The sequence below is a fragment of the Stegastes partitus genome, unplaced genomic scaffold, assembly GCF_000690725.1.
Source record: "Stegastes partitus isolate 25-593 unplaced genomic scaffold, Stegastes_partitus-1.0.2 Scaffold467, whole genome shotgun sequence".
Taxonomy (NCBI): domain Eukaryota; kingdom Metazoa; phylum Chordata; class Actinopteri; family Pomacentridae; genus Stegastes; species Stegastes partitus.
This window is the reverse complement of record NW_007578198.1, coordinates 188,548-204,600: the sequence shown is the minus strand read 5'-3', so window position 1 is coordinate 204,600 and position 16,053 is coordinate 188,548. Positions and strand designations below refer to the sequence as shown.

General features: G+C 41.8%; 2 protein-coding genes across 2 annotated transcripts; one reads left to right on the top strand and one right to left on the bottom strand.

Moving 5' to 3' along the window:
• Positions 1–11: 11 nt before the first annotated feature.
• pdcd2 (programmed cell death 2) lies at positions 12–5,055 on the bottom strand. Its single transcript, XM_008286738.1, has 8 exons — positions 4,786–5,055; positions 3,572–3,680; positions 3,364–3,420; positions 2,646–2,831; positions 2,342–2,512; positions 2,107–2,207; positions 1,307–1,420; positions 12–771 (listed from the first exon to the last, which is right to left on the bottom strand). The coding sequence occupies exons 1-8, from the start codon at positions 4,963–4,965 to the stop codon at positions 589–591; spliced, it is 1,101 nt and encodes a 366-aa protein (XP_008284960.1). The 5' UTR covers positions 4,966–5,055; the 3' UTR covers positions 12–588.
• Positions 5,056–6,188: 1,133 nt separating this feature from the next.
• On the top strand, positions 6,189–15,672 carry rhoua (ras homolog family member Ua). The gene is made up of 4 exons (XM_008286736.1): positions 6,189–6,695; positions 7,223–7,281; positions 8,876–9,064; positions 10,855–15,672. Exons 1-4 carry the CDS (start codon positions 6,404–6,406, stop codon positions 11,137–11,139), a joined length of 825 nt encoding a protein of 274 aa, XP_008284958.1. The 5' UTR covers positions 6,189–6,403; the 3' UTR covers positions 11,140–15,672.
• Positions 15,673–16,053: the final 381 nt, after the last annotated feature.

Sequence of the window (16,053 nt, the reverse complement as noted above, 5' to 3'; positions counted from 1 at the left end):
AAACTACAAAATATTTGTGAAAAAGTTTATTATGTGATGAAAAGGCACAAAGTCATTTGTTTTTCTGAACATCAGATCCAATAATCCTACTGCTCCAACAGTATATAGCACTGAAAATGCAAAAATTCTGCTGTAGGTCAGAAAATACCACCAACACATTGTTCTTAATATCCAGAATTCTTGTTTTGAGTATGTGGACTTTTAATGAAGTCATCCTCAATACAAAGAATGGTAACTTTGCCTCATAAAGAAATGTGGATGACCATCCAGACTGAACATCTGGAGTTGGATGATTCACTGAGTCTCACTCTGATCTTTATGTACTTCTGAGCAGCAGCACAAATCCAGTCCATTAAATGGGGGGTGAGGTCACTGCAAGAGAGTCCAACCCCCCGCCACCCTCTACAGGACAAGCTGGGTATAGCTAACGACTGCAGCGTCATTACTCCCACCAGAGCACAAAAGTCGACTGTCACCTTGCATTCATGATCCGAGGACCCTGAAACTGACTCACATGAATGGAATGCAGCCATCATTAATACTATCAGTTACACCTGCACTTTCCCTGCTATGAGAAGCCACAAAGGTCTATTGTGTGTGTTTAATCTGCGTGTGTTGATCTGAGCTGAAGTCCTGCTTCCAGATGAACTCGGGGCGGTACTGGTCATCATGGTTACAGCTGACCGAGCACGTGTAAACAGCCAGAGTCCCCCAGTCGATACTGGCTCCTGTCGAGTCCACGCTCAGACTGTTCAACAGCTGGGGCATCACCTGGGCACACACACATAGACATGGTTATTACATCCACTGGGTATAAATATAATCCAACACTTCTGTTTTCATCCGTCCAAGTGGGATCATGATCAGAAAGATTTCGTTCAGTTGCAGGCTTAGAAGTTTTTCTTCTTCTGAGGTAACAGTTCTCACAGTTTCACTCACAAGATACACGCAGATGGATAGCAACTGTGCGTACATGCAAATTTGGGGGGGAAAAAACAACCATTAACGGTGCTGGAGAGGTTCCTGCACCGAATCACAGACATGTTCAAACATTTGCAAAGCTAAAAAAAAATACACTTTTTTAAAACCCTGACCCTAAACTCTTTGGAAACTTTGAAAATGTCCCTGCTGCGGGATCAGTAAAGGTTGAATCTAACTCAGCAACCTTTGTGTCTGATGTGATTTCAAAGTTGTGGTAATCTCGAGGATGAAAATGAAGGAAGAAAAGAAGAAACAACAGCGCTGACATGAAAGACTAACAATCCCAGCATGTCTTTACGAGGCCAGATTAACACACAGTGACTACCTGAAACTCAAATGTCCTCTTGGCGCCGCAGGTGCACGGTGGGATATCCTGATCTGAGGGGATGTGCTGAGAGGAGACCCACAGGGGAGAGCCCCCTCGACTGTAGCGCACCACCTGAACATGACAAAACATTGTGAGATGGACACAGAAAAAAATGTGTGGAAGATGTGTTGATTTTCTTAACTTCATGTTGTCAGTGTGGGGATTTATTTAATGCCTCCACATGGGTGTCAGGTATTTGGGTCATACCACTGAAGTTTAGAGCTTTTTCAGTGGAGTCATAGGTGTCTTGGTCGCCTCCCTCACTAAGACATCTATCATACCTGTTGAACGTCTGAGGGGAATTTCTTCAAATCTGATGCAAACGTTTACTCTGACTCGAGTATTCACTGATCAGACTTTAGTCTTCAAACGTCCCTGTGACCTCACAAACATCGTCTTTGGCCACTACTCAAGAACTGATTTGCTAATCATGACAGAGTTTCACACATCTGTCTAATAAGAGAAAATGAGGAAGCAACGACATTTTACATCCAAAAGGTTAACTTTGCTATGACATCATAATTCTCTACAAAAGACTTTTCTGACCACTATTCAGCAGCATAACTCAGGATCAGAAGGCCAGACTGATCATATGTCACATTTGGTCGGATACCGATTTGGTAACACTAATCCCAGATGGCCATCTGTTGTATTTCTTCACTACAGATCTTACATGAGCCTTTACAGACGTGGATATAAACTACCACCTAACTGTCTGGCTGAGGCATACGACCACAAAGAGCTGATTCTGGTTTTACCTGGTGCGGCTCTGGCGAGATCTTCTTTTTAAACTGCTGGAACGTTTTGTTGTCTTCAGTCTCATGCATAGCCATCTCCTCCAGGTCTGTCTCTTCCAGGGCTAATAAAGAACAGAACATTAGGAAAACTGTTCTTTAAAGAATTTTTAAAAGAAAATACAAATGGATCATTTCATAAAGTGATTGTCTGAACTATTTCATACTGTAAAGAAGTTTATGTGACCTGAAAACTCACTGTCTGCTAAGGAAGGAACATCTACACTCCTCTGAGTACCGTCCCCTTCTTCTTCTTCTTCTGCTGCTGCTTCACACTCCTTGGTGTCTTTCTCTTCTTCCTCCTCCTCAGGCTCAGTGATGAGCTCAGACTCAGGGAAGAGGAGGGGAGAGGTCGTGGCAGTGGGCGCTTCTACACACAGGGGCAGACAAACTTACAGTCAGTGTGTGGCTGCTGCACTGACTGTAAGTACTGCAGCAGCACATAACTACTCATATGGAGAGTAAACACATATATGTTCATTTTTAGTCACACACACACACACCTTTGCAGCACTCTTTCTTGTGGGTGTGTTTCCAGTGGAGGGTCTGGTGGTGTTTTCCACAGTAGTTTACGGTATGACAGCGTGAGCAGGCTTTGCTGCCGGGACAACCACACACCCAACACAGTTTTAGTCCAGAGACAGACAGCACGCTCTGGTCCTCCTCAGGATCGCTGGGCGGTTCGTCCTCTGAAGCAAATCAGATAAAGAAAGAAAAGATGACATTTTCAGATGCCTCGTGACCCACAGACACTAAAAATACACTAATAGGCCTCAGTGTTCTGGAGATAAAACACTTGTTTTTCTCAATATGTGAAAAATAAATAGGCCTCCAGAGGGACAGTAATGTCGTCAGTGATACTCTTCATCATTGCTAAATGTTTCCCTCAATATTTTTTTGTCAGGCGAATAGATTGAACAAAGCAACCTGAAAAAGATCCATGACAAAACTACCTTGAAAACACAGTAAATGACAGCACTGTTGAAAGCTGACTAATGCAAATACCATAAATACTTGGCTCTCAAAGCAAACAAGAACACTTAATAATGTGACTTGTTGGTCATTAACAGATGATCATCAGGTTTAGTGAAGTGCTGCACATTCACCAGAACCCCACATGACTCTGAAGAGCTATAGTGGAGTGCAGCAGATCCAAACTTTCTGTTCTGACACAGTAATTAAATAGATGATGAAGATTTCTACCATGGCACCTTCACAAACCTGCAGGAGGGTCATAGGGGTAGAACTCATTCCTTCTGGGCAGCTGACTTCTGAAAACTGATGTGTAGTAGAAAAAAAAGAGGCTGTAAAAATATACAGAGTCTTGCAAAAAAAAAAATCAAATGTGAAAGTACAAAGGAGAGCAGGACCAATATCCTCTAACAACAAACATGGTAAACATAAAAGCAGTAATAATGGATAGAGATACCTTTCATGCAGCGACTGTCGTTGCGTGAGTAGCATTCAGGAGTTCTGCAGCAGAACAGAAAGAGTGTTCGGTGGAAGCTTCGGTCCTGACCGGATATTGGTGCGTACACCTGCAGTAGAGACAAGACAGAAAAATTCAGGTTTATCTTCAGGAGCAGCTTAGATGAGTCTGGAGCTGACTTTAGTTAGATCTAAAGTTCTGAAGTGTGCTTCTGATCTGTGGTTACTGGCTACACCAGCCTCTCAGGTGCTTATTGTTGTCTGATTTTATCTGTAATCCTTCTCTCTCTACCCTCACCCCAACCGGTCGAGGCAGAGGGTCGCTCTCCCTGAACCTGGTTCTGCTGGAAGTTTCTCACTGTTAGAGGAAAGTTTTTTTCCCCACTGTCTCCAAAGTGCTTGCTTTCTTCACCTTATCATGTGAAGTGCCTTGAGGTGACTTGTGTTGTGAACTAGCACTATATGAACAAAGCTGAAGTGAGATGAACTTACTTAAAGCCAGACTATTAGCAAGCCATTAACTCTTAGGAACTGGCAACAAAACATCATAGTAAAATAATTAACCTTGATTTATAATCGATAAAGCTGAGAAGGGTATACAGAAGTTAAATCCCTGAGTGCTAAAGGTTGCATTTATGGCAATACAGTTTAGGCTGACATTAAAGTGAGAGGTTGGAGCGGTTGGTATCAGAGTAATAACTCTCTTCTTGGAGGAAATTTTCAAATGCATCCAAACATCTGAAATCCTTCTAAGTGTTAGCAAAAGAAACTTAAAATGTATGAATGATCTGTTTCAGTCCCTGCTTCTTTATATGATTTATAATAATGTAAAGATGTGTGCCATTGTTCTCTGGATACAGTGTTACAGTGTTTTGTTGTTCTGTGTTCTGACTGTACTGTTTAACATTTGAAATGAAAAATAAAAGACAATGGAAGTGTTTCCAAGTAAGATCAATGCATATTAATGCAGATATTTTACCTGTGAACAAGAAAAAATCCACACATCTTATACACCAAGCCTGCTGTCTAGTACTTGTTCCAATCTTCACATTAAAATATGATGTAGTATCACTGTCTGTGTATCTGTACTTTAGCAATAACTGTCTTTTTCTGATCCATACGTTAGAGCTCAGAGTAAATCACAGTAGATCATAATTTATGGTAAAGTGGCTCCAGATGCCAGCAAAACTTTCCTCCTTCCTGCGGGACACTAACCTGCAGCAGGAAAGCCAAAGGCAGCCGACATATCTCACACTCCAGCCCGGGCAGGGAAGGCAGGCCTCTCTGGCTGAGCCACGCCGGCTTCCCTCCGACTTTACTGGGGAACTGTGGGGACCGAAGCCGCCACGACTCCGCCTCCTCCAGGAAACCCAGAACTACCTCCGCCGAGGACATGTCGCCGGTTATCTGTCTGCCGAAGCTTTAAAGAATAAACTATGAATAATAGCAGCCCAGGAGAAGCGAGGGGTTTCCTCACCTGTCACAACACACGCTGATACAGCTCCGAAATCCGTCCGTGCGGAAACACCAGCCGGTGTTTAGTTCCGCGCGGTTCCCGAAGGTCTGACTGTAAAGGTAAAGATGCAAAATAAAAATAACAGTTTGACGTGTTCAGAATTATAATATCTATTAGCTTGCCTCAAACGTGTACATTTACATTTTAATAAAGTTTTGCTATGAAGCACCATGTTTTTATTTTAGTGCGTCCACTAGATGGAGCCAAAGTCCAACTACAGTCAGTAAAAAGTTTCTCTGAATCCAACTGCAGCTGGATGGAGGCGGCGGTGGAAAGTAACGAAGTACATTTACTTAAGTACTGTACTGTTATTAGTAAGATTGTATTTCAGTTGAATATTTACTTTTCACAATACATTTCCGAGAGATTATTTTACATTTTAAATAAATCTGACATATATTTACTTGTTATAGTGCAGATTAAGGCTTTTTTTTATTCAAAATACTGCTTACATGGCACTTTTATATAATAAAATAATGATAAAAAACTTAAATATTAATTTAAAAAGGGAATTAGTGTATCTAACCTCTGTTTGTTTAAACTGTAGCAGTGATTCACAGACTGTAACAGCAGACATCCAGCTGTTCCCCAGCTGTGATGTGATAAGATGTGGTATGTGATTTACTGCGACAGACTCTGCCAGTGAGATAAGACAAAAAAAACAGGGAAAAACACACGTCATACATACAAAGAAAGTGTTTTTACAGAAACTCAAGATGCCAAACAAAAGCTTATTAAAAAATATTCAAACTGTTGTTGTAAATGTAGGCGTTAGAGAACATTACACTAACTTTCATTCATTTTCTGGAGAAACTACACCACGACTTACCCTGACCCTGACCGAACCTAAACCTAACCTTTCTCCAACTAAGTCTTCACCTTCACTGATTTCCAACATGTGAATTTTGTTTGTGTCCTCACAAGACTAGCAGTTCACCTCAGCGCTGGCAGGTTCGTGTCCTCACAACATGAGCAATGCAGCCTCACACACACACACGCAGCGTGATGTCACAGGGGGAGTTTGTCTGTCCGTTGGCCGCCGGACGGACACAGACTCCACCAGCGGCCGCACAGTCCGTGAACCTCAGCTCTTTAAAGCGGACTTTAATGAGTAACTCCGTAAACCATGGAGCTTAACCGGACTCGGCCTCAGCACCGGGCTGTGCGGGCTTAGCGGAGCTCCAAACTTCGGTCATTTAACTATGGAGGCTGAGAGGAAGCGGCCAGCAGCATAAAGTCAGTTGACGACGCGCTCTGTGGCAGACGGAGGAATGGACGCGCTGAGAGCTGGCCCTCAGGACTGACTCTCCCGCCTCCATGTCACCCTCCTCTCCGTGCCAGATGCCAGCGCGGGGCGACGGGGGCTACAAGCCGGCGCCGGTGTCCCCTGCTCCGCCCGTCCCGCCTAGGAGGGTCCGGAGCCGGGACAGGGGCTCGGGCAGGACGCGGCGGTCCGGGGCAGGGTCAGCGGGAGCCGGGGCGGCGGAGAGGCGGGTGAAGTGTGTGCTGGTGGGGGACGGAGCCGTGGGGAAGACCAGCCTGGTGGTCAGCTACACCACCAACGGCTACCCCACCGAGTACGTCCCCACGGCGTTTGACAACTTCTCAGGTAAAGGATGGAGGACACGCTGGGTTTAAAGATGTAGTTTGTATTCATCACCAAGTCTGATTACACTACTGAGGAAACTTATAGTTTTTATTCTTCTATAAAAGGTTTAAATGTTATAGGTTTATGTTTAAGGGCTTCAAAAGTCAGAAATAATGTTTTTTTCACACTTAAAAATGATTCCACACAAGAAGCAGCTGCTGAACAACCCATTTCATTCATGAAGCTGTCACCAGACACTGACTTGTGTTTACTTGACTAAAGGCTAAATAGATATTTATCATATTTTTAGTCATTTATTTTCATAGACCATTTAATTCACTGAATCTTTTCGTTACCATATGAACTTTAAAGCAGACAGGTAGCTTTTGGATTGTGTGAATACTGTGTTGTCAGCAAATGTTGACCATTTGTGAGCCTTTATTACTAACTTTATGTCAACTGATTGCAACACACTGAACCTCACATGAGTGATACTGACACTGTGTTGGTGTGTGTTTGTGTGTGTTTGTGTGTGTTTGTGTGTGTAGCGGTGGTATCAGTGGATGGGCAACCGGTCAAACTACAACTCTGTGACACAGCTGGACAGGTCAGTGGACTCACACTCTCTCTCTCTCTCTCTCTCACACACACACACACACACACACACAAGAAGAGTGCAGCAGAAGCATTTCCTGTTGTTGTATTACTCATGTTGGACACGATGCCTCTGACAATTATTCTTTCGTTTAGCATTTTTTGCCTCCATTTGATGATTGATAGTGTAGATCTACACAGGAAACAGGAGTAGAAATGGATGTATGACATGCCACAAAGGTCTCCGGCTAGAATGGAAACGGGATGCGTGGTATGACTCCCAAGCATTGTGCTTGAGGGATGCCCCTTAAAAGCTTTTAAAGTAGGGATATGGAGGAGTCTTTTCCAAAACTGATTTATTACAAACATGAAGTGTTTTTGCTTCAGTGAAACTATACATTTGGTTCTGTTTAGGAGTAACTTTGAAATGTTGCTGCCAGTGTACACTTTAAATCTCCTGCTCTATCCACATTAATTTGCTCTCCACCATTTACAGTAACAGAAGGGTAACAGTCTAGCTTGACCAATGTAGAGCTTTAGTAGATAATAGGAACAGAAAAAAATAAAACAATCCAGCCTTAGTGGGCATAGTTTCTGTCCAGGAAATATTTGTGCCTGGCAGGTCTTTTTTAGGGAAAATTCTCTGCCTCATAGGAAGTGATGCAATTATGTCCACATTTTTGCAGCAGATGTTTATCTGAAAAAGATCTATATCACTGGGATGAGCAACAACTGGTTAGACATTAACAAAGCATGGCACGCAGCTTAAAGAAATAAAACACACAAATGATAACAAAAATCAACACACTTTTGAGCAGGAGTGCGACAAAACACACAAAAGATACTTCAGGTATGTGGGTTGCCTTATTTTTGATAACACACAGCCTGTAAACTCCACCAGTGCCTCTGCATACAGTATTGTGTGAGGGAACAGCAAACAATAGAAAACAAGATTGGTCGATTTCATGATCCAGAAACAGGCTGCTGATGTAAAAATACCAATAAAATTCATATTTAGCAGATTGTTAATAATACGGCAAGTGTTTAGTCCCTGAACGTGGGAATGCAAGACGTCACACACATAAATTTAGAACAAATCAGCATTATCAGTACAATGATTGCCAGTGCTCTGATACGATGACAGAATGAATGGGAGGATCACAGGGAGAGGAAGGAGAGCTGGAGATCAAGGGAAATGCAGAAAGACGGGGAGGAGGAACGAGACAAAACTTCATAGTTTTTCATCCATAAATAAACAGATCACTGGGTAACACCAGATTAAACATCTCTCTGGTTCTCCTGCATGTATATAAAGAGGAAGAGGGGTCTCAGAAGTTTCCTGTTCCTCCAGGGGGACTGAATCTGTTCAGTCGCTTCCTCGACTTGAACTGTTTCTCATTATATCATCGTTCTTTTCCTCCTTTATCTCAATCCTCTGTCAAGCTATGCTAGGCCGCATAGGACTGGGAGGTTGAAGTAGTTTATTGGTTGTATAAGCTGGTAGCACCTTCTGTTCATCCAGAATGCTTTGAAAAGTGTTTATCTCGGTGACTTTTACACTCACGGTGGACGCTTGCTCCCCTTTTGTTCTCTCCCGACCTTTCCAGGATGAGTTTGACAAGCTGCGTCCTCTGTGCTACACCAGTGCAGATGTGTTCCTGCTGTGCTTCAGTGTCGTCAGTCCCGCTTCTTTCCAGAACGTTCCTGAGAAATGGGTTCCAGAAATCAGGAAGCACGCCCCATGCTCTCCACTCGTCCTTGTTGGGACACAGTGTGACCTCCGAGAGGATGTCAAGGTGTGGAGCTTTAACATGTTTACTGAGTTGTCGAAATCTGCTGTTTGTTTCTGATTTTGAGACATTTGTGTCTTTGTGCTCAAAAAAAAAAGACCTCAAACCAATTGGAAATTTAACTTAATTGTGAAAACCTGCTTAGTGGTACAAAGAAACTCAATTGCTAGTTTGGTACGTAGGTGTTTCTAATAATAGATTCTACCTTCCTGAAATTGTTTTTGTCAAAACTCCAATAGAGAAGTATTAATTCAGCTGTATGGTTGATTTGGCAGTTTTAGATACAGTCTATTTGTGTCAAAGCAGGAAAGACAGACTGTTAAATTATTAAAAGATGAAATTATCCCCCATTTCTGAAAGTCAAGCCGATGTAAAAGTATCATAAACATGCATTCTCTCTAATGGCCAGCAGAGGGCCACTCCTCTAGTTGCAAAGTAAAGTTGATTATATAGAAATCTAGAAAAAAAAAAGACTACTTCTCACTTGATTTATTACCCCAGTAAACATTTTATCAATCAGTTCATGGTCTCGGTTGGTAGTTTTAAGACTTTTTTTAAAACAGCAGGATGTTCATTTTGTAAATTATGTTCCCATTTCGAGTATAGAACTCAGTAAAGCAGGGTATGTTTTAGGGCGTGGCTACCTTGTGATCGACGGGTCTGACAGGTTTCTACTGTATAGGCAGCCGTAGTGTCCTCAAGCTCAGTCAGTCAGATCCACTCTTCTAGGTTTCAAAACTTTCAAACTTGAGCTTTCAAAACAGTAGTCCACAAACCAATGGCTGACATCACAGTGGCTACGTCCGGCTTTATACACAGTGTATGTTGTAGAATAAATATTGAAAACCTTTCTATATAATCACTCAACAGCCCTCTAAACTGCTGCCTGAGACAAAACACTCAGGGCAGACAAAATGATTGTGCCCAATTTATGTCATAAAGTAAAACATGAACCAAACCACAAGATTATATAAAGAAAGTTTCAAAGGTATGAATCCGAATTTTATACCTTAACAAGAGGCCTTCTTCATAGCAGACATTTTGAGTTGTCACAATAGAAAAAGCTCATAATACAGTGTTGTTGAACTGTGCAAATAGGCCGAGACAGTATGACAGGGAGGTGGACCCTCAGACCGAAGCAGCTAAATCAAATTCAGCCGTCATTAATTATATTGTTTGCTCCTGTACTTTTCCTACTGTTACATGTTGAGAAATCTCCTGTTCAGTTACAGTTTCAGTGAGACGTGTTTACTGTAAACAGCGCTCAAACACAAAGTAGGTCATTTAACAGTAAAATGGTAGAAGCGGAAAAAATTGAAGCCACGCTTCCAGGCGTCCATTAACTCTGTTATCTGGAGCTTCCACTGGTAATATTATGCTTGTCAGACATCTGTGTTTCTCACAGATGTCACTTCTCTTATGTAGTTAAACATCATCAAGTTTAAATACATGGAAAATTCAGTAAGCACTTTAAGATACCGTAACTGTTGTTGCTCTTAGGAAGTCGACACCTGTTACTTTCTATCCTCTTTTCACCCTCTGGACAGATGCCTCTAAGCTGATGTAGCTCAGCTTAGCTGGTATGCTCAGTTTTATGATCTTTAACAGTATCTTACTGTGTCGTTTACACAGTTGGAGAAACATTTACTTACCACAGAAGCTATTTAGATTGTGCAACAAATGTGAAGATACACAGCGTTAACATACTCAACAAATGCACAATATGTAGAAATTTGTCACTGATGAACTCATATTTTGGTAAAAGAACTCAGCATATTTGTGCTTCTTCTCTTTAGATTCTCATTGACCTGGCTAAATACAGAGAGCGGCCTGTGGACCCAGCAGATGCTCGGGACTGTGCGATGGAGATCGGAGCTGTCGCCTACATGGAGTGCTCCTCTCTGACCCAAAAAAATCTCAAGGAGGTGTTTGACACGGCCATACTGGCCAGCCTGCAGAACTACAGCTCCCATAAGCACCCGAGAGGGAAACAAAAACGCAGAAAAAAGCAGCGGCAGACACCGGACAAGATGAAGAGCCTATCAAAGTCATGGTGGAAAAGGTACTGCTGTGTGGCCTAGAGCAGACCTGGGATGAGTTTGGTGTTGGTTGGGGTCTAAGACTCTGATCCTCGGTTGACTTTATCCTCGTCTGGATTCAACTGTGTTTGAGTCTGGACAGAAGTAAGACTGTCACGGATGTAAAACGTTTTTGTTCTTCTTCTTATTGTGGATGAGATTTAACTACTGAGCCTCCAGTATGACCCCTTTCGCAGGAGGAGATTCTTCTACGTCTCCTGAAATGAAACTGGTACGAACCAGTACTATCCTGTGACTCACAGGAGATGTGATAATATTGTTTAGGATTAGACTGGTCCAGATTGGAACAGGAGCGTGGAATTGTGTTTACTCTGGGCTTCTGGTAAAATCCTTCCCAACCTATTCTGGATTTATGCAGCCTTGTTATGTAGCCTGGAAGGGAACCGGACTGTCTGAAGAATATAATTGTTATTATTGCTGACCTAAATGCAACTGCATGCAATCTTAGTTGTTTTTTTTTTGTTTTTTTTTAAACTTGCTTCTAACTTTAGCCCGGTTTCAAATACCCATGATTAGAAAGAACTGCTGACTGAAATAGAACTCAGACCAAACTTTGTCATTTTCGATTTTCTGACCCAGACATGATCACCGGACATAATTAAAGTTCATTTTAGAGCTGCTTTTTATATGTGGGGCCATTGTTAGTCTAATCAAAAACATATTTTATTAAGCTGTTAATGATTTTATCCTGATCACATGAACAGTTTGTTGTGGCACCTATGAAATTAGTCTGTAACCTGGATCACTGTTTACCTTTTATTTCAGTCTTGATCTGATCAGTTTATAGAGTTTGGTCTGGCTTGGACTGTGGTGTGGTTTCCTCCGTGTCCTGACAGGGAATTTGTTTGGTGAGGCCAAAGTCCTCATAGGCCTTATGGGCTTATAACGTCACTGGTGAGGATAAGGCTTTTGCTGCAGCTCACAAAATATCTAATTTAGAACAGAACTAATGCCCAGGGTGAAAAATCCATTGTTGACTTGATCAAAAGTGAAATTTCCCAAAAATAACTGGACGATAAAACCTATTACACATTTTAGCACAACATAACTGTAGCAAATGATGCCGAACAATAAAGCACGTCTGAGCTGTTTGAATATCCACGTGATAAAAACACAAGCATTGTTCAGTATTTTTCCTCAGAAACACACAAAGTGTATCCAGATTCAGAGACCCACTTTGGGTTTTCATCGGTGGCCGTGGTAGTTTATCATCATCTTCTATCCCACGCTAGCGCTAAAGAACTGTACAGTCTGTGAAAACGGAGTGGTACAAATGTGGTTAGGTTAAATATAAGTCTTTGTACTGTGGTGGTGCATTGTTGTCTGGCTAGCACTTGACCTTAATCTGGCAGGAGGACATTTTGTAATTCATGATCACATTGTTCCACACAAACCACATTTTTGCTCAGTAGCGTAACCAGGTAGCTTCACTACAGATTCTTTTCACATGAAAATATAAAATGTGCTTTTAAACACCGATGCTTGAACTTGAAATCCTGACAACCAGTAACTTAAAAGACAAAGGTTTCAGATATTTGGACTGCTTGATATGAGTTTGATTTACCTTTGCAGACACACAACAGCCTTAAGTCGGAGCACTTCACGGAATTAGATGAACAAAGTGCTCTTTGCATGTGTTTAATTTACAAAAACAACTGAGCTGTTGTGGAGGTTCGCAGCAGGAAAATGATCTGAACAAACTGGAGTTGAGTTTAGCTTTTCAGGGCAATTGTCTATTTAAGATTGTGAGGTTTGATTCTTGTATTATTGTGATTTTATTTTTTTTAAATATAGTTACAAGCTATAGCTTAATACATGTTTGTCGCTCTGCATTTGTTCTGCATCCGTACTGCTTTAATACTAAAGAGGCGTCCACTGTCCAGACTACAGTACGTGTTCTGTTTGCTCTGTTAGCTCTGCAGCCTTAAGTGGATTAAGTCGTATATGTTGTAAAGCAGAAATCAAAAACAGCAAACTGACACACAATATGTGTGACTGCCAAACACTGAGCTGCCACACCTTCCTTTGTATATTGTAGCTACTAAACCAAGAGCACATCTCAGTAATATCTGTTGTATTTCTCTACTGTGCCCACATCTGAATGGCTCTTTGTATTAGCAGCAGAGAGTAAAAGGGTGCAACCAGACCGTTATGGACTCTGAATGGATCTGCCCTGATTTAGTGCATTTAAAGCTTAAGTGTTCATAATGATCAGACGTAAACACTAAAAACGGATTTTCACTTTTTTTTTTCTTTTAGCCCAGTGGCAAATTCGACCATCATCTGACTAGTAACCCAAAGTTTAAAAGAAAAGGTCAAAATGTCAAAGTTCAGGGTCTTCCCATTACTCACAAGATTGCATTTGACAGTTAATATCCTGGTGCTTTTGTTGCAGGTGATTCACACCACTGGCCTTAACAACAACAACAACAACAACAGCAGCTGGGGGGTGTTTCAGTAAATCTTGGGCTGATGATGAGGATTAACTCATTTTCTCAATGTGTGAAATGACAGGTAGCCCAGAGCTAAGGATGCTGTAACTAACAGGTGTCTTCGCTTATTAAATGTGACAATGTTGAGAAAGTAAAGCAGTTTTTATGACCCTTTTTTCTCCTAACCTCCCGAGAGCAAACTAGCGCCACATTCTCTTGTGTGTAGTCCTTTATCTGCTGCTGTGGAATCAAGTGAGCTGTGTTGTGCCTGAGAAATTTAACCATTTGAATTCTGTCACTAAAGATGTTTGGTAGGTAAGAAGTGTTTATTTTAACATTAAGTTTAGTCTGACAAACTAAAACTTGACTCGCTGTTTGACATCCACATCGTCTTTTCCAAGGCAACTGACAATTTGTGGACTTTCGTGGAAGATTCTCACCCAGTTACTTATCTACTCTCTTTAAAGCTTTTATATTAATCTCTCCTGTAAACAACTGTGCAGTGCTGCTCTCTGTAACAAACCTGACAAAAACGAGTTAAGCCGTAAAGCCGTGACTTACTGGAGCTGCGTGGTAGTTTTTCTGCTGAAGATGTTACAGCTGCAGCTGAATGGCTTCACTGTGTCCATGTTTTACTCTTGATAGCATATGCATTGTTTCTTGCAGTGGAAAAGGCATAATAGGTTACTTGTCCTGCTGTTTGTGTGTAGTCTTGGCCGATGGTGGAGTTAAGTATGCTAAAGGTCATGCAGACTCTTATGATAGCTGGCATTTCCTCTGTCAGGTTTTACCTTCTGACATGTTAGATTTATGGACGGTGGTAGTTTTGTGCTGCTGCTGCATGCGATCTGAGTCTTTGTCGTGGTTATTTGTTCCAGTTTATTTGCATTAAAACAGTACGGAGAGCTTGTTGTGCAGCAAGTCCATCAAATAGACGCTATCTTACGCGTGTCTGATAAGGATTTGAGGATGATTCGGTTCTGTTTTGGTTATCTAACCTGTGCTGGCTGATAAATTAGTGATTTCCCCTAAAGCAAGTCAGCAGCAGCCCCTGTGGTCACAAGTGATATTTGTTGTATGCTGACACACAGTTTCACAGTAACACAAGTAGAGAGGAGCCGTAAAGCCAGTTTACTGACTTGTTAATGTTACATAGCTGAAGTTAGCAAACATTAAGAACTAATGGTTACACCAGAGTGTGGCAATAAAACCCCAGAGTGTGTTCATTATGGTGTAATGATGCCTGCTTTTGTTTAGAAATGAAACTTTTAAGACTGTGTTGTGAAAAGTTTGATTTTGATTTGAGCGTCCTGTAAGGCTGAGGTATGGCTGTGTGACGTTGAACAGATGGATCTCTGAAAGTGAATAACAGTGAGTGAGGGCAGACGGAAGAGACGTGATGGCGACTGTCCTCCAGGTGGACAGGATGGTGCTGAAGGTCAGACAGAAATGTTCAGAATAGGTGCAAAGGGAAGTTTACTTTTGTTATTGAACTCTAAAAGTCTGAGATGCTGTTTGAAAGACTAGTTATTATGAATGATTTGGTGTTGGAACGGGCTTCCATAGCGCCAGAAGTGCATTGAATATTATCTGTACTACTTAATGAGTGTTACTGGGTAGAAATGAAGACGTCCATTACAAACTGTCCTCTTCCTACTGTAGGCAAATCAGTTTATGCACATTCAGACCTAACTGGGAACTGAATTCCTATGCTGGCCTACTTCTTGATTGCACAAGACTGTCCCATAAAGCCCTGAGAGTTTAAACAGAAGCAGTGGGGAGGTGAACATAAATAGTCCTGTCTTGAGATTTGTTTGTTTTACTGATGCCCCCTAAACGCACACCTGAGCTCCCTCACGTGGGACACCAGCTGAGAGCTCCTCTTAGCGAACCGACCCCCTGATCCTGTGTGAAACGTCGCCGTGTTTTCATTTTCCCCGCATGTAAAAACATTCTAACAGATAATGTGCCGCTGCAATCTGCTCACAGTGAATTCTCTGTTCGACTGGAGGCGTCAGTCAAAGGAGGATGTGTTTGTACAGACGTTTTATACCCTGAGAAATAAAGGATATTTGGTATAATATATGCTGTGTTTTGTTGATTTTGAGACTGAGCGCCCCGAGGTGGGACTGAGAATGTGTGTTTAAATATAACTCCTAAACGTATGTAACCTCGTGCCACCGGTGTGTCACGAGAGCCCGCAGACTGTAAATGAGAATATGTTTTCATTCTAAGCTGCATGCATGTCCCAACCAGTTTGTTTGCAACATATTTCTGTGTCTGTTAACCGGCAGGATTTCAATAATTTTGTCAGAAAACAGGTCTCAGATCTGCAGGCTTTCGACTCCTGTGTTTAGGCTGACGCGTGGTTTTTTTTTTTTGCTGGTTGTCTGGGTTTCAAAGGCTTGACGTGTTTTTTCATGTTGTTTTGGTCTGAAGTCTTGTTTTGTAGTTGCACAGCTTG

Excerpts from the sequence above, each read along its gene's own strand:
- rhoua (XM_008286736.1), top strand. The coding sequence starts at position 6,404 with ATGTCACCCTCCTCTCCGTGCCAGATGCCAGCGCGGGGCGACGGGGGC. Across the intron at positions 6,696-7,222 it reads GGCGTTTGACAACTTCTCAG|CGGTGGTATCAGTGGATGGG; the intron begins GTAAAGGATGGA and ends TTGTGTGTGTAG. Across the intron at positions 9,065-10,854 it reads ACCTCCGAGAGGATGTCAAG|ATTCTCATTGACCTGGCTAA; the intron begins GTGTGGAGCTTT and ends TCTTCTCTTTAG.
- pdcd2 (XM_008286738.1), bottom strand. The coding sequence starts at position 4,965 with ATGTCCTCGGCGGAGGTAGTTCTGGGTTTCCTGGAGGAGGCGGAGTCG. Across the intron at positions 3,681-4,785 it reads CTTTGGCTTTCCTGCTGCAG|GTGTACGCACCAATATCCGG; the intron begins GTTAGTGTCCCG and ends TCTCTACTGCAG. Across the intron at positions 3,421-3,571 it reads CGACAGTCGCTGCATGAAAG|TTTTCAGAAGTCAGCTGCCC; the intron begins GTATCTCTATCC and ends ACTACACATCAG.